The 26,247-nt window shown below is 33.7% G+C and overlaps 1 protein-coding gene across 2 annotated transcripts; it reads right to left on the reverse strand.

Annotated features, from left to right (window-relative positions):
• Positions 1 to 10,082: 10,082 nt before the first annotated feature.
• LOC109112819 (cleavage and polyadenylation specificity factor subunit 2-like) lies at positions 10,083 to 26,106 on the reverse strand. 2 transcript variants are annotated; one of them, XM_042778391.1, is made up of 15 exons: positions 25,936 to 26,106; positions 25,346 to 25,502; positions 25,105 to 25,264; positions 22,583 to 22,688; positions 22,332 to 22,461; positions 21,247 to 21,362; positions 20,932 to 21,119; positions 18,968 to 19,258; positions 18,215 to 18,315; positions 17,310 to 17,513; positions 16,949 to 17,101; positions 14,751 to 14,976; positions 13,418 to 13,729; positions 10,869 to 11,003; positions 10,083 to 10,420 (listed from the first exon to the last, which is right to left on the reverse strand). In XM_042778391.1, the coding sequence occupies exons 2-15, from the start codon at positions 25,492 to 25,494 to the stop codon at positions 10,328 to 10,330; spliced, it is 2,364 nt and encodes a 787-aa protein (XP_042634325.1). In that variant the 5' UTR covers positions 25,495 to 25,502; positions 25,936 to 26,106; the 3' UTR covers positions 10,083 to 10,327. The 2 variants fall into 2 exon arrangements, with proteins under 2 accessions (XP_042634325.1, XP_042634326.1); XM_042778392.1 differs by having other exon boundaries at positions 25,346 to 25,506; positions 25,935 to 26,106.
• Between the last annotated feature and the right edge of the window lie 141 nt (positions 26,107 to 26,247).

The following is a 26,247-nucleotide window of genomic DNA, read 5'->3' on the forward strand; positions in this document are numbered from 1 at the left end:
CCATCCAAATGTTACAACTGTTTGCAAAGGCAAGCATGCACTCAGAAGACCTTAGCAACTGCATAGCAACCATCCAGAAGACTGTGACTTTTGCAAACAGAAAGTGCAAGGCAAGTTTATTTATATAGCACAATTCATACACAATGGTAATTCAAAGTGCTTTAGAATAGAAAGAATAGAAAATTATTATACATAAAATATAGTGCAACCAGTTCGGACAAGAAACAAAAAAACACCCATTCCAACCACATTACCCCCCAACAAACAACTTAAAACAAAACCCCAAAAAGCGGAAAAATTTTTTTTTTAAATTTTTTTAAAATTAAAATAGAAAACAAAAACGAAATTAAAAAAAACAAAAAAAACGGAATTAAAATAAAAAAACCAAACAAATACTAATAATACTAAAAACCCCCAAACCCCAATTAACAAAAACCACTAAAAACCCAAACATTAAAAATTTAAAAAAGGCTTTCCAAAAAAAATTTAAAATAAAATTTAATTAAAAAATTTTAAAATGCCCACTAAAGATTTTTTAAACTACATTAAAAAAAGAAACCAAAAAATCGAAAAAAATTTAATTAAAAAAAAACTTAAAAAGTTTTCTAAAGTACAAAAAAACCTTTTCAATTATTCCATGTTTAAATTGAAAAATCAGAAGGATTTTTTTAAAGAGGGGTTAAAATTTTCCAATAACCCCAATTGACAAAACAAAAATTTGGGTTTATCTTAAATAGGGCCCGGAAATAAAAACCCCTTTTTTTTTAAAAATTGGGAAAAAAGAAAAAAAGGGGCCGCTTTTTGTGGTGGGGGTTCTATTTGTTTCCCCAAAGCGAGCGTTTAATTCAAAAAGGCCCTTTAGGCCAAGGAAAACACCAAAAAATTTCCTTTTTCCAAAAAAAAAAACCGGTTTTTACAAGCAAAACCCATTTTAATTTTGGCATAAAACCCCATTTAAAAACCCAAAATTTTTTTCTCCTCCCATTGGAAGAAGTTAAAAAAATTTCACCTTAAAAAAATGAAACCCAAATTACTTTCAATTGTTGGGAATAAATCCCAAAATTTTAGTTTGGGGAAATTTGGCAATAAAAGAACCCCCAAATTTAATCTTTCCCGTGGTTTGGGGGAAACCCAATTTTAAAAAAAGTATAAATTTTACTTAAAAACAGAAAATTAAAATTTTAAAAAAAGGAAAGGGAAAATCCCGGGTGAGGCGGAGCTTAGCTGGAAGCAAAAAGAGGGGCTACGCGGACGCAATGCTTGGGGCAATAAACTGGCACATTTTAGGGGGATTTATTAAAACATGGATGCAGAAAGAAGGTTGGAACTGCTGAGCTTCTCCTTTGATACACTGACTCTGCAGGACCGTGACAAAAGAAATAATAATAATAAGTAAAAGTGGGGTGGCATACTCTTTACATAAATTAATTTCAGTTTGATCACTCCAGTTCACTGACCCAAAATGGTTATCTGACAAAATATAATGACGAGTGGATAACTTGTTACAGTAGCCCTAATTTATTTATTTATTTATTTTAGAAGCTAAAGCCTGAGTGTAGTTCTTGTATCTTGTTCTCATTAGGAAACATTTTTAACCAGGTTATTGGAACTCTATCACCTCAGAAATATAACAATTCAGTCGAGATCATCTGGGGGAATTTTATTGTTAATACATGGTAATGTATTGCAAACATACCCAGTTGTTGTTTTTTTTTTTTTTAAATGGGAACAAAATAATGCCAATTTGTCATAACCATGGTAAGTCTATGTTCCAAAATTTTGCTGCAAAAATTACCATTTCCCAAAATAGGACCATAATGCATTTTATTATTAAATGTAATGCTAAAAAAAATAAAAATAAAATTTAATTAATTAATAAAAAAATTAGAACAATCATGTAAATTCGTTTTTTGCAGTCGGTGCAAATTTTGTTCCGATATTTGTAAGCCATGCACTTTGGATGATAAAAAAAAAAAAAACACTCTAAAATTATTAAATAGAAATAGTATTACCATGGTACCATGTCCCATATTCCACTGATTAGCTGTAAAGAGGAGGGAAAATGTAATCAAGCATGATTTGATTCTGCTGACTGTGGTTTGAAATCTTGACCGGAGGGTTTTTGATTAGCGTCTTTTACTAGCAGCTAATGCTGCCCACTTTCACACATTAACATCAGCATAACCCACTTTTTTCATCATTAGTTTATAATCGTCACAAACCAACGCAAACCATCCAAATGTTACAACTGTTTGCAAAGGCAAGCATGCACTCAGAAGACCTTAGCAACTGCATAGCAACCATCCAGAAGACTGTGACTTTTGCAAACAGAAAGTGCAAGGCAAGTTTATTTATATAGCACAATTCATACACAATGGTAATTCAAAGTGCTTTAGAATAGAAAGAATAGAAAATTATTATACATAAAATATAGTGCAACCAGTTCGGACATTGCACAGTGCTCATTCAATAAATGCACAGATAAACAGATGAGTTTTGAGTCTGCCTTTAAATGACTATTGTTTTAGCATATCTGATCTCTTCTGGAAGCTGATTCCAACTGCAGATGACATAACTAAAAGCAGACTCCTCTTGTTTTGTGTGAACCCTTGGTATTTCTGACTGACTAGATCCTAATGATCTGAGTGGTCTGTTAGGTTTATATTCAGTGAACATATCTGCTTTGTATTTAGGTCCTAGGCCATTGAGTGATTTATAAACGAGTAAAAGTACTTTAAAATCGATCCTAAATATAACTGTAAGCCAGTGTAAGGACCTGAGGACTGGTGTGACTCAGATTTTCTGGTTCTAGTTAGAATCCTGGCAGCAGTGTTCTGGATTAGCTGCTGCTGTCTAATGGACATCTTGGGAAGGCCGGTGAGGAGACCATTACAATAGTCCACCCCTGCTGTGATAAAGGCTGAACAAGTTTCTCCAAGTTTAGACTGGAAACAAAACATCTAATTATTGCAATGTTTTTTAGATGACAGTATGCTGATTTAGTTACTGCTTTGACATGACTACTGAAACTAGGGTCTGTCTCCAGAATCACACCAAGATTCTTGACTTGATTTTTAGTTGTTAGACCCCTAGAGTGAAAGTATGCATTCACCTTGAAAACTTCATCTTTGTTTCCAAATGCAATGACTTCAGTTTTCTCATTGTTTAACTGAAGAAAGTTTTGGCACATCCAACTATTAAAAAAAAAAAAAAGAAAAAAAAAAAAAAAAAAAGAAAAAAAAAAAAAAAAAGAAAAAAAAAAAAAAAAAAAAAAAAAAAAAAAAAAAAAAACACCAAAAAAAAAAAAAAAAAATTCATCCAACTATTAATCAATGCATTAGCAGAGGGAGTCAACTGGGCTGTAGTCATTTGGCGATAAGGCTAGGTAAATCTGGGTATCATCAGCATAGCTGTGACAGGCAATTTGGTTCTTCTCATTATTCTCATGACTCTCATGACTTAGTGGGAGCATATACAGGCTAAACAAGAGCGGTGCAAGAATTGAGCCTTGTGGGACTCAGCATTTCATGGACGTCCACTTAGACTTATGCTCTCCTATACTCACATAATAACCTCTCCCTTCTAAGTATGACCTGAACCATTTGAGTACCATCCCAGAAAGCCCGACCCAGTTTTCCAGTCTCTCTAGTAGTATGTTATGATCGGCAGTGTCAAACGCAGCACTGAGATCTAGCAATACCAGCACTGATATTTTGCCAGAGTCAGAATTTAAGCGAATATCATTTATTATCTTAATGAGCGCTGTCTCTGTGCTGTGATGTGGTCGGAAACCAGATTGTTCAGCTCATTAAAGACTACCTTTTCAGTAATCTTGCCTATAAAAGGAAGATTTGTTACTGGAATATAGTCACGCAATATGGTGTTATCAAGATTGCTCTTTTTCAGAAGGGGTTTAACAACTGCAGTTTTAGGTAGTTTGGAAAAGTCCCAGAAAGAAGTGAGGTATTCACCACTTCTAAGTGATCTGCTTCTAAACAGTTAAGCACCCTTTTTAAAAAAATATGTGGGAAGTTTGTCAAGATAGAAGGTTGATGATTTAAGGTGCTGTACTATCTCTTCCAAAATTTTGCTATCAATTTCTTCAAAAGCAGACATAGTATCTTCTTTTTGATATTGCGGTCAAATATGTCTTACCTCTGCATAACTTGGGGATGTGCTAATCGCCTTCCTGATATTATTGATCTTCTCAGAAAAGAAGGAAGCAAACTCATTGCATTTGCTGTCGGAGAGCATTTCAGTGGGAATCTGACTTGGGGGGGTTTGTCAGTCTCTCGACAGTAGCAAAAAGAGTGTGAGTGTTGTTTAAGTTACTGTTTATAAGGTTTGAGAAGAAAGTCTGTCTAGCTGTGGCTAGTTTCACATTAAAAGCATGAAGTCTTTATAGATGCTATAGTGAATTTCAAGTTTCATCTTCCGCCACATTCACTCAGCTTTTCTGCATTGTCTTTTCATACTCTGAACTGCTGTGGATTTTCCCCAAGCTGATTTCTGTCTGCCAGTCTTCTTTCTGACTTTCACAGGAGCCATGTCATCAATAGCATTTTTAACTTTTGAGTTAAAGGAATCAAGGAGAAGATCAACAGAGTCTGCAGAAATGCCTGGTGTTAAAGATAAAGCCTTCATAAATAGCGCACTAGTGTTCTCATTAATGCTTCGCTTTCTGACAGAGACAGATCTAGATTCAGTGCTAGCAGAGATCAATATATCAAAGAAAATACAGAAGTGATCAGATCCTTAATAACAATGGATAAAATGTTTAGAGCCCTTCTGATGATTAAATCTAGAGTATGTCCACGTTTGTGTGTGGGTCCATGCACATGCTGAATCAGGTCAAAAGTGTTTAAAACAGTTACAATTTCTTTTGTAGTTTTGTTTTCAGCATTATCTATGTAAATATTAAAATCCCCTGCAATAGCAAAACAGTCAAACTCTGAGGAAACCATTGATAGCATTTCTGTGACCTCTTCAACAAAGGCTGAAGAGTATTTTGGAGGCCTGTAAATAATGATAAACAGAATGCGTGGAGCACCTTTCAGCACAATCCCTAGATATTCAAAAGAGAAGTACTGACCAAATGACACTTGCTTGGATTGATAGACATCTTTAAATAGAGCAGCTACACCTCCACCTCTCCTAACAGTCCTGCATACACGCATGAAAGTAAAGTTAGGAGGGGTTATTTCATTGAGGACCGTTGCTCTGCAGCTGTCTTCTACCCATGTTTCATTTAGAAACATAAAATCCAGGTTGTTTGTGGTTAAGTCATTGATCAGAAATTATTTATATTTTAGTGAGCAAATGTTTAAAAATGCTAACTTGATGGCATGGCATATTTGTTTGATGCATAACAGGCCGCAGATTAGACGAGTCAGCCATACGGCTTGACTTTCTATCACGTGATAAAACAGAAATAGAGAAAGCTACAGGCACACTGGGTTCCCGCTTGTTCTGTAAACATTTAAAAGATCCCACACACAGTGATGCCATTCGTTGGCTCCAAACTACTGTTTCATTTACTGTTTCGTGGGTGATTAACAATCTCACCCACCTGCTGAGAGGAGCACCACGACTGAAGATGGAAAAGATAAGTTAATACGGAACCGTTTTCACAGTTTGTAAAAAATGAATAATGCTATGGATGATCTGTTTCTATAAACAAATCCACATTCTATAAAGTAAAAACAGTGGGTTTAAATGCTGTCAATCAAAGGTGCTGCTGTAGACCCCCTCAGATCATCAGCAAACAGAAGGCATTTGACCTGTGTCCACTAAAAAAATATTATTTTATGTAAAACAGATCTTAAGCTGTACTTGGAAACACTTTCGAATATGAGAACACAAAACAAGAAACTTCATGTAACTACCAAAAAAATTACATTTGTTATTTATTTTTTCTATGTTCACATTCTCTAAACTGTTAAATTTGAATAAAACTCAAAACAAACTTTTAATTGAATTCAGATTCAATTAGAAGTCAATCCCACTGTGGTGTGATTAGCATGTGGCTAAGCTAATAACACGATACTTACATTGATAAACATATACAATATAGCACACATAAATACTGGTAAAATTTTATAATCAAAATGCCATCTTGTATTTATTTTTTTAATACAGTGAAACCATCACAGAAATTCTAGTGGTTTCCACTACAAAAACCATTACAAACATTACAAGTATTAAACCCATTAAAAATGGTTTCCTGTAGTGTGTTTTGAGATATATTCCATTTGGTGGTTTTAACAAGCCACCAGTAGAAGGTGACCAATTACCATTAGAGACCATTACAGTTTCCATTAAAACCAATACAATTTCCATTATTCTGTGATGGTTTCTATTGTTATTTTCAGCAGGACAGTCTCAGATCTGGTGTAAAAGGAGGAATATACCTTCCTAAACAGCTGTCATACTGGGAGATGATGTCTTAAAATGCTGTCTAGGTAGGTTTTAGCTTTAGTACAGCGCTTATGTTGCCATCTCGCCTCCGCTGAGGATGAGCGGCTGAACCCTGTGCTTCAGGAACACAACGGTCCATTTCTGGCCAGTCTGGTCTACAGCTCAGCTGTCAGGTCCATTAAGGCAGAGTCAGCATTATGAACGCTAAGAGGATTAGCTGAGGGACATTTCTGCCGGTCCCCGTCACTTATCAAAATGAAAAGCAGAGTGGTGGAGCTGGAATCATGCTCCACTTTAGCAAGGAATCGCACAAGCCTTTTCTAAATCTCTTCAACTCTTTCACAGAGAGGATTACTGGAGTTGACTTACTCTGGGGGACATAAAACACGAGGACGGTGTTCACATGAACTCTTTACATTTAAACATGTCTAGAGTATATAACTATTATGCAACAGAGGAGAAGGTGCAGACGGTCACTCAGTCCGGCTCAACTGCGCTCCTGACCGTCTGTAAATCTCTTCCCAGCTAAACAAAGTTCCAACTGAGTTATTTGTGAATGTTCAAAAAGTCCAGTGTTTTAAATGTTTTGAAAACATTTTTTTTTCTCTGTTATGTTAATGTTAGAGAAAACATTAAGGGAACGTTCCATTTCATCATTTTGCAAACATTATGGGAGCGTTCTGAAAGTAGTAAGCAATAGAAAACATCTGTTTAGAAAACATCTGACTAATGTCCAACTAAAACGTTTCAGAAAAAAAGTGTTCCATAAAAAATGTATAAATAACATTTTTGCATAAATGCTTTGCAAACATTATGGGAATGTTACTTTTAACTGTCATATGAACGTTCTGAAACAAGTAGTAAGTAATAATGTTTAAAAAGCAGTTGACAAATGTCCAACTAAAACGTTTCAGAAAAAACTTTCCATGAATGATGCATTGATAACATTTTTGTTATAACATTTTGCAAACATTATGGGAACATGACTTTTAAATGTTTTCTGAATATTGTAAAACAAGTAGATAATAAAAAAAAAAAAAAAAAAAAAAAAAAAAGAAAAATGTTTGATGAATGCCCAACTAAATGGTTTCAGAAAAACGTTCCATGAACGATGTATAAATGTTGATTTTGTGCGAATGATTTTATGGGAAACATTATGGGGAGCAGCCTCCGATCCCGCACTACCCGACTGAGGGATAGCTTTTTCCCTCAAGCTTATGAACAGTCTGAACTAATACACCCTACAGCATACTCCACAATATGGTATGCCACACACTGCACTTTAACTTTAACAGTTCAACACCGAAATATTAATACAATAATCTACCTGCTACCACTGGATTTCCATCCATGCACATCCATAACATTTCTGTATCCAGCCCACGTACACTCTGTTGACCTTAGCATATTTTCATGCGTATATATGTCTACATAATGTAGAATGTGTACATTCTGTGTATAGTGTATAATGTGTAGTGCTAACTGTAAGTATGTCCAATAGTACACTGTGTGTACTGACTATATGTATGTGCATATTTTCACCTGTTGAAGTCTGTATGGTTATATGTTAACTGTTTCTGCAATTTCTGGTGCACGCTCCCAAGAATTTCACTCACCAAGGCACATGTGCTGTGGTGATGTGACAATAAAAGTGACTTGACTTGACTTGAATGTTTAATTAAAAAAAAAACTTTCCATGAATGATGTACAGATAATGTTTTTGTGCTAACATTTTGCAAACATTATGGGAACGTTACTTTAAATGTTCTCTGTACACTGTGAAAAACGTGATAACATTTAAAATTCAGTTTAAAAAGGTTTGACAAATGTCCCACTAAAACTTTTCAAAAAAAAAAAAAATGTTTCATGAACTGTATAAATAACGTTTTTGTGCTGTTTTGCAAACATTATGGCAAAGTTACTTATAAATGCCATCTGAACATTCTGAAACATGTTTTAATGTACTTAAGAAAATCTTAAGATAAAAGTCCAGTTATATTATTTCAAGTTCCAAGAAATGTATAGATAACATTTTATGCAAATGATTTTCAAACATTATTAAGACTTTGACAGAACGTTCTGAGAACATTCCGTTAGCTGGGTTATAATGTGAAAATTACACAGATTTTTGCAATTGTAACATTTTAAAGAGGCTGAAGTGCTGCTGCTGTCAATAAAAAGCGCAGAGCAGTAGGTTATACAAAAACTGAAGTGCATTGCACATAATCAACATTCTTATTTTCAACACACACATTTCCATATGACCTTTATGCTCAATTTGAGCACGAGAAGGGTCCTGTAAAGACTGAGATCACAGTGCCAAGTGTCAGTCAGGAAGGTGTACAGCTCGACCGGGAGGACCGTGGGTCAGTGGAAGCATCTTCTCTGGCCTGATGGGTCACACTCCATCATCTGGGAGCCTGACAGATGAATCTAGGTTCAACAGATGCCCGGTCAACTGTGACGAGCTGGAGCTTGGTGGAAGAGGAAATACAATCTAGGGCAGTTTTTTATGTTTCAGGAGACACAAAAATACAGATACCAATCAATTGTGAAGTAGCAAAGAAAGTGAAAACTGACAAAAGAAGCGACTAATCCCATATTATTGCTGAATGTTTTGTATAGAGATGAGAATAAACGTATCTGGGCCATAATGTTTGCTGTGCTGGCAGATCGTGCGTTCAGAGAGCTGACTCAGGATCAGCCGTGCTGGAAATATTTATGAATATCGCAGGAAGCTTTGACCCTGGATCAGTTATTCAGGTCGAGGAAAGAGGGCATGACGTGGATTTGTCACGAGCTCAAAGACGACACGCAGTACAACAGGGCAGTTAGAATACAAATAATTTATGGTGTCTTTTTTGTGTAGCGTGTTAGAAAGAACTATTATGATCCCAGCGTCCTCATAGGGTTGAGTGTTAAAGGTCACTAGTTAGATTTCTAGGGAACACACATGTATAAAATGCAGAGCTAGAAGAATATGTTTTGAATGAAATACTAACATGTTGCATAATGTGCAGTATTCATTCATATTTATAAAAAACAAAAAACATGTAAAATGGCATGCATCATGTAAAGATGAATGTTTTAAAATTGTTGTCACATGACCTCATGTGGCATCTAGTTAACTTAATAAATTGTTGTTTTGCCCTTTTGACTAAAGCAAACATTTCTTAACTTCGGCTGTCAGATTATGAATCAAAAAAGTTAAAAATATAATAGCTGTTATTAGTTCATTCACCAAATTCTAACGGTAAGGTCAACTCAAGAACATTGCATTGTGGGATATTGTACCCATTATGCAGGCTAGTTTCCGCCAAGAGATTAAAAAAAAAAAAAGACTTCAGAATCAATTCAGAACCTTTTTCATGCAATTTTGCGTTTATATCTCACAATTCTGACTTTCACGCAGTATTGAGAAAAAGTGTATGAGGAAATTTTTTTAACTCGATATAAATTCAGAACTGCATGAAATAAACTCCAAATTTCGGCAAATGTAGTACATATTTACATGCACAGCCATACAGAAAATAAGCATACTCCGCAGAAAATAACATACTAAACACTGCAGATGGTAGTATGCTACTCTGAACAAGCCCTAGATATTTTATATAAGAGCACTGAAATGAATAAATGTAAATGCACAAACCCACACAAACACAACGTTTCATTATGAAAATTTATCTGAGGGGTAAAAAAAAAAAGGCTCAAACATTTCTTTGCATCCAGAACAAAAACATTGAAGCATCAATTCTTCTTCAGTCCAGACAGACGCTCTCTGATTTTGGATCACTTTCAGAGAGAACGTCTGCCTTGTAAACGCGGGGGGAAACAATAATAAAATATACACAACTCAAAACCTAGAACAGGAAAGGAAATGAAAGGAGGGCCTGGAGCTGATTGAGATCCGTTAGACTACAGCGTACTGCTGATATAACAGCTCACGAATCCTGTAGTAGTCATCACAATGGCAGCCTTCCAGACAGATGCGGCCTGCTTCCGTCTGAGAGAGAGAGAGAGAGAGGGGTCAGTGAGGTCAGTGTTGTACAGCAGCGCAGTGAGGTGTTCAGAAGCACTGCATTGTGGGATACAGTAGGCAAGTGTAGTATTTTTCATAAATAAGAGACGATGCCAATGCTGCTTGCATTGACAGCTTAGTAAGAACTCACTGAACGGATTTACTTTGTGTGCATGTGTGCAGCATGACAAGCTGCAGGTTATATATACATAACTGTATTATTTACACTTGAATTTTCCATTTCCAATATGTACAGATCAATGCACTGCACGTCTTTAAAGGCGATGTCCCAGAGGTGCTGGATCCAGGTGTGTTTTTTGCAACACAAACTGAGAACATATCCTGATTGTACGGCTTATAATGTGCCGGCCACTGATCAAATATTCATGAGAGATGATTTCCATACTGTGGGGCGTAATCTGATTCCACTCACCCTCCTGACAGCCACTAGATTATTACACACCAGAACTCCGCCCACAAACTCCGCCTGGATCCCTTCACGCAGCAGAACCTGCTTAAAGTCCGACAGGCGAGGCTCGTTGATGAACACAGACTGATGACCCGGGACCTGGGGATGAGGAGAAGTTGTTTTTTATCGTGTGTTCTAAAAAAAACCATGTTTTTTGTTCTTCTTTTCTGTGTTTCTTAAGTCAGCAGATCTATCCGAATGTCTTTTCTCTGGTGATCAGCTGTATAATATAAAGCTTTGTTTCAACCTTCATCATGAGCTCATTTTATCTCAATTTTATCATTTTAGCATTGCAGCAGAATTGCATTCTCTAACCAACAAGCCATAAATCGAGTGTTACTTCAATATCATTGATATTTTTGTTCAATATTTAAAATTAGATTATTTTCGGTTTTCAATTTAATTGTAATTTTATTTAGTTGTTTTGCGATTTTTATTCGTTTATATATGTGTGTGTGTGTGTGTAATTAAGTATTATATAAATGTAAAATATGTGTCTATATAGTATAATCAATTTTTATTTACTAGTTTTAGTTATTTTCGTAATTCAACTTAAACTTAACAAAAATGAGATATGCTGCCTTGGCATCTAGCTGAAATAGAAAAAGTTTAAGTTTACAGTTTTTGCAGATATTCTGAATTACATTTTATTCACATATTTTCTGTTTTCATTTTAATTTTCGTTAATGTTTTATAAATGTTTTTTTTTTTTTTGTCATTACTACTAATGTTTTTTTTTTTATAAATATATAGTATATATCTATTTATACTAAATATATCTATATAGTAGTAATTAATTTTTATTAATTACTCTTACTTTATTTAGTTTTAATTATTTTAGTAATTATTTTATTATTTTTTTCAACTTAAACTACATGAAAATGAAAAATGTTGCCTTGGCAACTAGCTGAAAAACAATTAGTTTAAGTTCAGGACTTTTGTAAATATTTTGAATTAGATTTTATTTTAATATTTTCTGTTTTCAATTTTAAAGTTTTAGTAATTTTTACGGAAGAGGATTAGGGCCAAGCAATAATAAAAAAAAATAAAACCATCTCGAGATTAAAGTCATTATATTGCGACATTAAACTCATTAAATTTCGAGAAAAAAACTCAATCTTGAGAATAAACTCATGAAATATCGAGAATAAAGTCGTTGTGTTTCGAGATTAAACTCGTTAAATTTTGAGAAAAAAAGTCGAAATACAATCTTAAGAATAAACTCATTAAATATCGAGAATAAAGTCGTTGTGTTTCGAGAAAAAAACTCGTTAAATTTCGAGAAAAAAAGTCGAAATACAAACTTGAGAATAAAGTCATTACATTACACACCATTAATGGCAATGCCGTACGGTTTTTTAATTTATCATAGCTGTCCAAGTGCCAGAGTGCATTTTGGGTGAAGCCAGCGATAACCTTGCATTTGTCCTCTGGTTGTCCATTTCATGTTGGACAAAAGCGAGTAGCCTACATCGCGCAAATTGGGACGATTTTTTCTTCTAAAAAGACCTAACTGCTTGCCAAATTCTCTCTTTAAAAGTTCTCGGGTGCTAATTATTATTGTGTCATAATTAGCTAAAGTTGATAGTATTTCTTTGTAACTGAAAGAAAGTCTAAAATATAGCTTGACTAAGTGATCCAACCCTCTGCCATGTCCTCTATAGGCTATGCAATGAACACTGATCTAATGCGTTATTCTCTACATTTCATTTCGACTTTTTTTCTCGAAAAACACAACAACTTTATTCTCGAAATTTAATGAGTTTATTCTCAAGATTGTATTTCGACTTTTTTCTCGAAATTTAACGAGTTTTTTCTCGAAACACAACGACTTTATTCTCGAAATTTAATGAGTTTATTCTCAAGATTGTATTTCGACTTTTTTTTCCTCAATATTTAACGAGTTTAATCTCGCAATATAATGACTTTAATCTCGAGATGGTTTTATTTTTTTATTATTGCTTGGCCCTAATGCTCTTCCGTAAATTTTGTTGTGGTTTTGTCTGTTATTTTTTTTTTATATTTTATAGCAGTTATTAATTTTTATTTATTAATTTTAGTTTATTTATAGTTATTTTGTTACTTCAACTTAAATTAAGTTGAAAATGAGAAATTTTGCTTTGGGAAATATATTATATTATATTGTAATATATTATAATTATAATTACATTATGATTACGTTTATAGTTTTTGTAAATATTATGAATTTTATTTTTATGTTTTCACTTTAATTTTAGTTAGTATTTAGTTTAGTAATCTTGTTTTTTAATTTTTTTAATTTTTTACATTTTTTTTTTTAAGATTATTTTTTAGTTTCAGTAGTTTTAGTACATCAACTTAATGAAAATGAGAAATGTCATTTGGAAACTAGTTAAAATAAAGTTATTAAAAAAAAGTAGTATATATTTTTATATTTTATGTAAGTTAACTTTTAAAAAAAAATTCCAAGTAACAAAAATGGTTTAAGTTCTAGTTAAGGATAATATTCAGGTTAGACGTCTGGTCTCTCTCACCTCCTGAGCAGGCAGCGGCTCCAGTGTGGGAATGACGTCGCTCTCCTCTGAAATCTCCCGCTCGTCCTCTCCAAACAGAGTCTTCATGGCCTGCTGGTTAGCCGCGGCGCTGGGCTCAGTCGTCAGGTCCGGCGTCACGTCCACAGCTGGCTCTCCGTCCTCCGTCTCCTCTTTGGCGTCTCCCATCTCCGGGATGACACCTGTGTCCACCTTCTCCACCCGCATGTCCAGAACACCATCGATCCAGGCCAGCTCCATGTCTTTGGCTTTACAGAACTGCAGCGAACTGACCAAAGAGTCCTTCAGTCTGACCTACAGACACATTTACAGCTCCATTAGTCTGTGAACATTTCAGAAGACTGGACACTTTGTGGAACGTTAGAGATTATATCTAAAGAGAATCACATCATGATAAATGATGCTGTTTTGAAACATTCACAACTCAACGCTCCCAGAAACTTTAGTGAAATATTTGATATCTTAATATTTATATATTGACCAGTAAGATGGAGTTTAGCACGTCACACTTGTTTTCACTTTATTTTCAGTTAAAGTTTTAGTAATGTTTTTTTTTTTTTTTGTTTATTCTTTTTAATATGTCTATGTAGTATTTCTTATTTATTAGTTTTATCTTATTTCATTTTAGTCATACTTTAGCAAGCTTAAAAAAAGGAGAAATGTTGCCTTTGTGACTAGCTGAAATAAAATGAGTTTAAGTATAGTTTTTGTTGATATTTTGAATTAGATTTTATTGTTATATTTTATGTTTTCAACTTCAGTTAAAGTTTTAGGAATTTTGTTGTGCATTTTGGTCATTTTAATTATTTTTTTATTAAAAATGTGTATATTTTTAACAACATGATGATGATGATAGATACTTAATTCATCCCAAAGGGAAATTAATTTTGCGAATTTTTTAAATATATTTTTAGAATTATTTTATTTCTTTTTTTTTACCGAATATTAATTGAGACTGAATGCAATATATATATATATATATATATATATATATATATATATATATATATATATCTATATATATATATATATATAATATAAAAATTGTTACAACCAATAAAATAAAAAAAGTGGAAAATATAAAATTGCAAAGCAAAAAGGTGATATAATACAATAAAAAGTGATTTAAAATGATAAAATGTATGGTCCTAATTATATGTTTACTTTGCGAAATGCTAACTATACTGATATATATAAGTCCTCTATATATCATTTTAGTTGGAATTTATATAATTTTAATATATATATATATAAAGTGGTTGAAACACACATAATTGTTTAATTTGAGGTTGTGTGTGACAGACAGAATTATTACCTGGTAAATGTGGGTCTCGCTGGTGGCGTCCACCGTCTCCTGCAGTTTTGGCACGTAAACTTTGATGTCTTTGCCGCTGAAGGCCTTGCAGGACTCGGCCAGGTCCTGACTGGCCTCCGGCGGCCCGTGAACGATGATTAGCTGTCTGGGTTTCATCTGGTTTATGATCTTCTTAATGGAGTCGCCGTCAGAACGGCCTTCATAATCGATGTACGTGACTCGAGCTCTGAGGGACACAACAGATGAATCAATACGCCGTATCTGGGTCAGTCTGCCATAAAAGTATGACCAAACAATACAACAATATCATTCGGAAAAGAAAAAAGTATACATACATCACAACACTGACAGAGATGAATGACTTATCACAGTATGATTACTCTATAATAAAATAAAAGTATTTCACATTTTTAGATTCAAACCTAGAGTAGACAGACTTTAAATTTCATTTTTTTTTTGTTTTTTTTTTTTTTTACCAAAATATTAATAAGAGATTTTTTTCCACATTCATTTATTTAAAATTAGTTGTATATTATTATGATAATAAAAACATATACAATTTTATAATTACAATATTTACTTATATTACAATATAATATTTTAATTTTTACAATTAATTTAAAATGTCTTTATTATTCTTTTTCTGAAGATTCAGTACCAGTAGAATGACACAATATATCGTTTAACTTTACAAAATAAAAACATAAAAAGTTTTTCTACCTCTTATTTGATGAGGTTTTTAAAAATGGTAGGAACCTGAAAAACTCTGACACCTTATTTTAATTATTACATTTTATAATATAATAATTATGCATAATTTATATAATAATTTTACTAATTTCCATATACCTTCCATACATTTCATTTACACTATAAATCATGAAAAATAGTAAATGTTAGCAGATATTTTGCTCAAATGTCTATCTTTATTCTGAAATATTATAATTTTCATTCTGATGTTTGAGGTAATTTTATATATATAAAAAAGTATATATATAGAGTATATATATATATATATATATATATATATATATATATTTCTATGATTGTATTTCTATGATTGTATGTATATATATATATATATCTTTAAAATTGATAAAATGATAATTGTAAAATGCTGGCAAATGCATCAGCATTAAATTTAGCTCAAATCTCCAATGTTTTTAAACATTTTCTCACCACTGGAGACTAGAATCACTCGCGGAGTCTGAACTCACATTATCTCTCAGTTCAGCAAACAAACACAAACCACAGAAGAGCAATTCATCAGAGACGGATGGAGGGTTATTAGGCGTAAGTGCTGATTATTCTGTTAAAACTGACAGCAGCATATTGGCAAACAGTCATCCGAGTGTGTTTGGGAGAAGTATTTTTATTTTTATGTGGGTTTAGTATATGTTGTTTGTGTACATCTTAGTAAAGGCCTGACACATTTACCAAGTGCTGATTTGTGACAATCTCACAGACGACAGGGTGAGCGCCACCTGCAGGCCACATCCTAAACACTGCTTTCTACTACAGTTTATCCTCTTAAAAACATTTAAACAATAATTATTTTTTTTTACTTTAAAATACTTTTTTTTTGCAATGTAAAAAAAATCTTGAACACTGCTGTAGCACACAAATCTGCTAATATTTAGTCAAAAATATTAAAAGTTTTAATACATTGGACAAATTAAATGTAGGTTTGATGCCTGTTTTATATTGAAAATCTTTAATTTTAACTTTAGCATTTTGTGCAAAATAAAAAAAATATAAAAAAATACTAATCATATAATTTCTAAAAAAAATATTTTTTGATTTTTTTTTGAAGATTATTAGAGTATATTTTACAAGAAAATACTATTTCAGCCTTTCTACTTCAAAATGTGATGTTTAATTCAATGTGCTTCTTCCCATTTCTTGTGCTTCAAATTTTTTTGAATTTAGTAACCTTTGTATTTTAGCATATTTTACATAAAAAACCCATTAACAAATTTTTTTTTATTTTAAACTTTAATGCATATTTTACATAAAAAACCATTATTTTATAGATATATTATATATATATATATATATATATATATATATATATATATATATATATACACACACACACAATGTAGGTATTCTTTTCTATGACCTTTCATCCAGATTTTTTTAACTTATTTATCATTATCAGTAATAAGAGTCAGACTGCTGATGAAATGAATCCTCACCTGATCTCTAGAGTTTGTGTGATACTGGTGCACTTGGTGGGCACGTCGGACAGGTCCTGCTCCATCGGCTCCTCTCCGTTAGTCAGTCCAGACTCCAGCTTGCTCTTCTCTTCTTCTGTGGCCTGGAGCTCAGGCACCAGAAACTCCTCGGGCCTGAGGGTTAGAGGTCAGAGGTCATTCCAGAGTAAACACAGAACATGAATATTACACCAACATGAGATGAAACAGAAGGTAAACAACAATACATATTATAAAGGATTTATAAAACACTTCTTATTAGTTTATGGAGTAAATAGTAGCACAAACCCATAAATTGCATGATTTTTTTTAAAGGGGAATAACTCTAATTCTTCTCGTTCACCTGATGATTTCTCCATACTCGTCCCATTTGAGCCGCTCCTCGTGTGTAGGGAACATGGGGTAGGACTTTTTGGCCTGTTTGAAGAAGCTGCCCTTCCTCCCGCCCTCGCCCTTCATCATCAGGTCGTGATGTTTGGTCTTCACCACCGCCGGCTGCTCCAGATCATCCTCCATATCGCTCTCATCGCTCGAGTCCATGTCCACCCTGACCATCAACACAGAGTGCTCTTATTAAAACTCAGAGCTGAACTAATAATAGTAATGGGATTATTAAACCATAAACAGCTGAGACTTCCTTACAGTGCTGCATAAAAGTGAAAAAATGATAACAGAAGACGCTGGTTATTATATAACATGCTCATGAACTGTGCTGTTCTCAATATCTTTAGGTTAACATGAATATTACTGCATAAAGTTCATATTTTAGGTTTTTGACTTCAGTAGTTCCTTTCAAATTGTCTCATATATCCTCAATTAATGTGGTGTGCAAAAATGTTTAATTACTATATATATTCATATTGTAGTTACACATCACAGGACATTGTTAGGATATATCAATTATTCAAAAATATTATTAATAATAATGCGATAAAAACAACAACAATAACAGTTTTATGGTTTTAGATCTAAATTTAAATAAATTGTTTCAATAACAAAATATATTGTGCGCCATAATATATAATATCTTTATATTCACATAATATGTAACAATTAAGTAGTATAGTTTAAAATAGGTTGACTGGGTTCCAAGAATAATAACGTAAATAAAATAAAATAAACGTGGTCGGAAAGTTTAGTTGAGTTACCTTTATTCAGCAAGGATGCATTAAATCCATCAAAAGTGACAGTAAAGGTATTTATAATGTTACAACTGTTTTATATTTCAAATAAACGCTGTTCACTCACTCTTTTGCTTGCTCCTGTTTTTTGGCAGCCTCTTTCTTCATTTTCTCTTTCTCCACGTATTCCTCTAGTTCTCGTCCTTCCAGTCGACAACGTTTTCTTATCTGGATTAGTTAAAAAAAAAAAAAAAAAAATCTCTAAGAAAAACAAATCACACATATCAGGATGGTTTTCCTAGGTGAATGTGAAGTTAAGTGATTGTTCATTCATCTTCGGAACACAAATTAAGATATTTTTGATGAAATCCGAGAGCTTTCTGACCATGTGACATCAGTGGCTCAACTTCAATTTTGCCAAGCTAAGAGAATACTTTTTGTGCGCAAAGAAAACAAAAATAACGACTTTATTCAACAATTCTTCTCCCCAGAGTAACCATCTTCTGTCATTTTGGTGAGTACCACCACGCATGCGTGTGCTTTCCCTGAACGTAAACAACGCTGCTGATGGAGAACACGCATGTGCTGTGCCTTGTTTACGTTCAGGGAAAGCATGCACATGCGTCAAGGTACTCACCAAAATTTTCTAGGTCCGTGAACATTTCAGTTGCGTTGCTGTCTATGCAGGGTCAGAGAGCTCTCGGATTTCATCAAAAGTATCTTAATTTGTGTTCCGAAGATGAATAAAGGTCGTTTGAAACGACATGAGGTTGAGTAATTAATGACAGAAATGTAATTTTTGGGTGAACTATCCCTTTAATGTAATCAGTTAATGGTTTTTAATGCACTGACAGCACAGTGATACAGTTCATGGCCTCACCTCCAGCTCAATCCTCTTCTCCCCCGGGGTGTCTATGAGGTAGCGGGCCAGCGTTCCCGGTGTGGTCCTGTAGGTGAGGATGACTGAGTTCTTGGCGTCCTGACACCACTGTATGAAGAGCTCCCGTGAGAAGCCGGACTCCAGATCGGGCTGGCTGCACAGAACCACCTTCGGGCTGGGCACGCGGGACAGATCGGACAGGCTGTGACAGAGCGACAGGTGGCGGAACTGGAAAGGGTTGTTGCGCTTGTCCTCGAAGCATCGCATCAGTTTATCGCTCATCCACTCGACCTGTGAGAAAACACCAGAGCTTTCGAATTACTGACACGTCGCGCAACACGTGCAAAATTTCCACACACAAAAAAAATCTAGATATTTCATGGGATATTGTGCTGGTTTTTAATCTTTCAAATTCAATATAAGCAATATTTGCATTCTCAAACTGATTTCCAGAGGATTTTTACCTTTATAATAGGATTTTTAAAAATAATTTTATTAGATAGATTCATCACTTTTATGTCAAATTCTTAATTTTAATAAATAAATTCAATTAGAATAATAAGAAATGTTTAATTGAAACAACTGATTCAGTAGGTCACTGAATCATTAACTAAACTGATTCGTTCAAAACACAGATTCATTCAGTAACAAAGCACCGTTCTGTATTGTTTGGGGACACACAAAAAAAAACAAAAAAAAAAACAAGAAACTTTCTTGTTTACATTTTGTAATCAATAACACGTAAATTTGCAACTGTGAGAAATTCTGAGAAATGTCAGAATTTTTCACAATTATGAGAAAAAAAAAATCTAAATTCTGAGAAAAAAGATTAATTTGTTCATAACTGAGGAAAAGAGTCAGAATTCACAATTCAGAGAAAAAAAAAACTCAGAATTCTTAACAATTCTGAGAAAAAAAAACGGAATTCTCTACAATACAGAGAAAAGTCTGAATTTTTTACAATTCTGAGAAAATTCTTCACAATTCTGAGAAAAAAAAGTGAATTCTTTACAATTCTGAGAAAAAAAGTCTGGATTCTTTACAATTCAGAGAAAAAAAGTCTGGATTCTTTACAATTCAGAGAAAAAAAGTCTGGATTCTTTACAATTCAGAGAAAAAAAGTCTGGATTCTTTACAATTCAGAGAAAAAAAATCTGAATTCTTTACAATTCAGAGAAAAAAAAAAGTCAGAATTTTTTTTTACAATTCTGAGAAGAAAAGTCTGAATTCTTTAAATTCAGAGAAAAAAAAGTCTGAATTCTTTACAATTCAGAGAAAAAAAAGTCTGAATTCTTCTCAATTCAGAGAAAAAAAAGTCTGAATTCTTCTCAATTCTGAGAAAATTCTTCACAATTCAGAGAAAAAAAGTCTGAATTCTTTATAATTCAAAGAAAAAAGTCTGAATTCTTTACAATTCAAAGAAAAAAGTCTGAATTCTTTACAATTCAAAGAAAAAAGTCTGAATTCTTTACAATTCAAAGAAAAAAGTCTGAATTCTTTACAATTCTGAGAAAATTCTTCCCAATTCTGAGAAAAATGCAAATTCTCAACAATTCTGAGATTAAACGTCCATTTCAGAGAAAAAAAAAATCAGAACTGCAACTTTATAACTTTATAACATTTGTAAGAAAAAGGATGAAATGTAACAAAATATTAACTTTTTGTTAAATGAGCTGTTTCATAAGATCAATATAACATTTGCAATCATGCTGATATTCAGGAAAACAGCACTCGTTCATATGATATAAAAGTAAGACAAATTTCATGTGGGAAAAATGGCACTGTCTGTCTTGAATTTTGGGGGTATACCAACGTCATTAAATATGATGCAGTGAAAGCTGTTTGGTTTTTGCAAAGCGAGTGACATACTCTATAATGGCAGCTTGCACAGCATTAAACAATTACGATATTATTGTAGACCACACAGACAACATTTATGAAGGATTCGACTGTGACGGACAGACCTGGGACTTTGAGAACTCCACCACGTTGTAGCTGACGTTGTTGAGCAGGGCGAGCGAGTAAACACCCAGTCCTGCGTCTTTGGTCCTCCAGATCTGATCCAGGAGCTGAGCCAGTTCCAGCACTCGCCCCGCCGTATCCACGGCGATCAGCACGTTCCCGTCGCCGCGGAGGGTCTCCATGACATTGGCTGGAATAGAAGGTCAAATATCACATTCATCCAAAATAACAGCATTAGGAAGTCGGCTTCATTGCAGCAAATAAGTCTGATGACTAATCACCAAACTCATTTTACTGTTGGTTTAGTCTGAACTTACTGAGCAGTTGCTCGTCACGCTGTTTCCTGCGAGGCTGAACATACGAGGCGTTGAAGGAGTCCGTGATGAGGAGAGACGGTCTGCTGATGTTCTCCAGGGAGCAGCCGTTCAGATGACTGATCGGACACACCAAACATCATGTAAAAACTGCTTTACTCCACACCAGCATCAGAAATTAACCAGAATTTGGACAAAAACGGCAGAGAAAGTGGCAAAATGCCCCAGATATTTAAAATGTAGTTAATTTCATTTATTAAAGCTATATATCTATCTGATGTTGGTTTGATTTTGAATTAACAGTCATAATAGTTTTGACTTGAGCATTTATTAATTATTTTTATTATTTAAAGCTTTGTTAAAGATAACTTAATATTTCTAATAAATTTATCATTCAAATCATTTAAAATGTAATCACTCAAAATGTTTATTAAATATCTGAGGAAATAATATAAATGCATAATCAACACAAAAATAATATCATTAATTTTTTCATATTCAAATAATGTCAAATTGCTTACATTTTTTTATTTATTCATATTATTTATTAACATTATGACATACAATTTGAGATTGTCTGAATATGAAAATTTAAATAATTTTGTTTGTGTTGATTATTAATGTATAGGTGAATGTGTTTTTTTTTTCATATTTTCTCAAATAAATTGATATCTAATAAAAACATTTATAATTATATATTTGAGTTATTTGTTATTATATTTTGAGTTACATATTAATTAGTATTTGAATTTTATAATTGAGTGTTTATTTCACTTTATTAAAGCTACTTTTGTATCAAAAGTTTGGTTTGATTTTTAATTAACAGCCATAAGTGTTGTGAATTCAGCATTGATTAATTAGTTTATTAATTAGTAAATAATAAATATTATTTATTCGATCACAAATTATTATTTGAGAAAATAGCATTAAAAAATGTATTTGGCAAAACAGTGCATTGTGTGTTTTTATTGGGTTAGGAGAAAAAATACCTCTGAATATCGAATCCAGGGTGCAAATATTGGCTGTTAATACATGAAACTTTCTGATACATATTAATTTTATCTCCAGGTGATTTCTTTCACACTTACATCTCCCTCTTGTGGTTGAAATCCACACCATAGATGATCTCTTCCTCTCCGTCCTTCACTATTTTCCAGATAGTGCCACCGATCATGTGACCCGCAGGAAGTGGGGTGATGGACAGACCGTGACCTTTTCCTATTCGTTAATAAATTATGAGTAACTTTCAAGATGTCCAAAAGAACACATCATCATGCTTTTGGATTATTAAAGCTTCGTAATGTCTCTTTTTGCACATGTGAATGAGGACGTTTCTCACCTTTCAGGTTGACGATCTGAGAGTATTTCAGTTGCTGGATTTTGTCAAAAGCTGAATCGACGTCATCCAGTGTGAACAGACTGAAATCTTCTGTGTTGTGTCGAGACTATGAGATCAAATAAGATGGAACAATTAATATTTCATCAACGCTTCAAAGTGAGAAGTATCGAACACTACAAAATCTAACAACAAGTCTATGATGCATCATAAATCTCTGTCAAAGTAAAATCATTTTAATAAAGTGCAGTTACTTCATGTTATCACATTTCGTCTAATATGTCACATCTAAATCTATTAAATCTGACTTTATTTTCATGATAATCAAGTACATTTTAGCCCCTAAATTCCCATCCTGAAAAAATGCTTTATCATTACTGTAATGTGAAAATAATTTCAATAATAAATCATTTTAACTGTACTTCCTTTATGCTGATTAAAATTTTTACTATAGCAAATCACCACTGGGAATAATGGGAATTCAGCTCAAAAGGTAAACATCTGGATGCATTACAGTAATAGGTAGTTTTGGGGGAAATGTGCATTTTTTATTGGTCCTTTAATTGGATTTATTTTCCTTACGCAAAAAAATAAAAAAAATCAACAATAATAATAATAATAATAATAATAATAATTTATATATATATATATATATATATACACATTTTAGGGTAATGCGACCTGGACATGTTTTTTTTTGTATTATTATTATTATTTTTTTTTTTAGACAATCTCTCAGAAACAATCACTAAAAGTTTTTTTTTTTTTTTTTTTTTATTATCAACAATCTCAAATTTTATCTCATAACTTTTATATTGAAAAATAAAAAATAAATAAATTTAATTTAATTTATTTAAAAGAAACAGCTATTTTTTATTATTGTTAAATAATTAATTTTCTTAAAATTTTGACATGAAAAGGGTTTGAATATGAAAATTCTAATTATTGTATGTTTGTGTCGATTATTAAAGGGATACTCAATCCCAAAATGAAAATTTTGTCATTAATAACTTACCCCCACATCGTTCCAAACCCGTAAAAGCTTCGTTCATCTTCGGAACACAATTTAAGATATTTTGGATGAAAACCGGGAGGCTTGTGTCTGTCCCATAGACTGCCAAGTAAATAATAGTGTCAAGGTCCAGGAAAGTATGAAAATCATCATCAGAATAATCCATCTGCCATCAGTAATTCAACCGTAACATTATGAAGCGATGAGGATACTTTTTGTACATGAAGAAAACAAAAATAACAACTTTATTCAACAATTGAATTAAGTCGTCATTTTTGTTTTCTTCACATACAAAAAGTATCCTCATCGCTTCATAATGTTCCGGTTGAATCCCTGATGGCAGATGGATTATTCGTAGGGCTGTGCAAAAAATCGAATGCGATTTTCATGCGCATCTCCTCAGTAAAGATGCTCCTGTGATTAGTAGTATATCTCCAGCATGTGCGTTCAGATCAGGATTGCAAGGTTTTCAAAACAAAACCTGCCCAACTGCTTCTCAAAACTAGTCCAATCGCGTTTCGTACCGGGCGATAAAAATACACATTTTTGGCAGGGTTCCCTTGGTAATATTCACATTTTAGGGGCTAAATATCACGCTATTGGTATTGGGGTCGCTTTAACCCGCGAACATGAAAAACAACCGCAGACTTGGCAACACTGGTTCAGGTGGAGCGGCATTTACTACACAGAGCCGTAATTCACTGACAATCTACACAAAATCAATTTTAAAATCGCAGGCAATTCTTTGTTGATTTTGAAAGCGATTCTGTGTAGCTTGTCGGTAGACCACGGCTCTGTGTAGTAAATGCCGCTCCATCTGAACCAGTGTTGCCAAGTCTGCGGTTGTTTTTCATGTTCGAGGCAATTTTTTTTTGTGTATTGTTTTTCATGTTTGCGGGTTAAAGCGACCCCAATACCAATAACGTGATATTTAGCCCCTAAAATGTGAATTTTACCAAGGCAACCCCGAACCCCGGGATGCAATTTTTATCGGGGAACCTCCTGGAAACGCGATTGAGCTAGTTTTGGACTAGTTTTGAGAAGCAACTGGGCAGGATTTGTTGTGAAAACCTGGCAACCCTGATCTTAACGCACGTGCTGGAGATATACTACTAATAACAGGAGCGTCTCTACTGATGAGATGCGCATGAAAATTGCATTCGATTTTTTGCACAGCCCTAATTATTCGGACAGTCACAAGCCTCCCGGTTTTCATCCAAAATATCTTAAATTGTGTTCCGAAGATGAACAAAGCTTTTACAGCTTTGAAACAACATGGGGGTAAGTGATTAATGACAAAATTTTCATTTTGGGGTGGAGTAACCCTTTTAATGTATATGTGAATGTGTTCATTTTTGTTTGAGTTTTATGTGATTTTCATCATATAAATGCTGCCACGAACGGTCATGGCCTTTCCTTGTAAGTGACTAATTTGACACAGTTAAGAAGAACCGTATTTCAAAGTTATGAGCTAATGATAATCAGTGCTTCTTTTGAAACCGGTCCACCTCACCTGATAGAGATCGTACATGAACATCTGGCCCATCTTGTAGACGGGGATGGTGGCGTAGATGGTGCAGTTGAGCCCCAGCTTGCCCACAGCGTACGGTAAAGCGCCCAGATGCAGATGATCGGGGTGAGAGAGCAGCACTGCATCCACCTGATGCACATACCTGACAGACACAGCACAGGAAATACACATCACATACAGGAAGTGATCTCAATAACACCACCTCACTGTCCAAAGATCGTACCTCTTCAGGGAATCTATGATGTCCATGGAGAAACTTTCATCCCAGCCACAATCCAGCAGGAAGCGGAACTCGTCCACCTGTAACAGGTAACACAGAGCCGACTCCTCCTGGACTCCGGAGAGAGCCGTCAGCTTGATAATGGACGTCATTCTGCCGTCTGAAATATTTTAAATCAATCATTCAGTACTACCGTAGTTTTATAAATATTGGTAAAACCACGGTATTGTAATGGCACCACAATGGAAAACCATTTAAATGGCAAGAATACATTACCATAATCATGATATCTCATTATACTTATCCAAATACTATGGTAATATTATCTAAAACCAGCCAATTATGATACAATAGTAACGAATATGCAAAAAAAAAAAAAAAAAAAACTACAGAACTATAAGTTCAGGACACAGATTGAGGCAGAAGGGCAAAGAATGAATGAACTGAATATTCATAAACCTTCATCCATGATACAGTAACTCTACAGTAACTTTCAGAATAATCTGAACTCGATGAAAACACAAAGCAGCCAAACCATTGAAGAGATTTACTTTAAAAACTGACTTGCTTTATGTACATTAAAACGTGCATACCCGTGTCTCGTTATGTTACTTTTGATCTCAGCAGGTTTGGTCAATATTAAGTGGCGGAAATCGCTGAAAAATCATCTTAAATTCATGGTAACGTGATGTTTCAGATCGACGGCGTGAGAGAAGCAGCCATTACTGCCGCTGCAAACGTCACTGGACTCTACCACTGACGACAAAAAGGGGGCGCTTACAAACACTTAATAAAAGTCTCATAATGCGTATAGTGAAAGACACATGACTCACTTTTGATTATACCATAATAAAATCCAATCTATTAAATCTATCTCTAAACCGTAGGTTTTGATGAGAAAAGTA

This window comes from Cyprinus carpio, chromosome A20 (assembly GCF_018340385.1).
Source record: "Cyprinus carpio isolate SPL01 chromosome A20, ASM1834038v1, whole genome shotgun sequence".
NCBI lineage: Eukaryota > Metazoa > Chordata > Actinopteri > Cypriniformes > Cyprinidae > Cyprinus > Cyprinus carpio.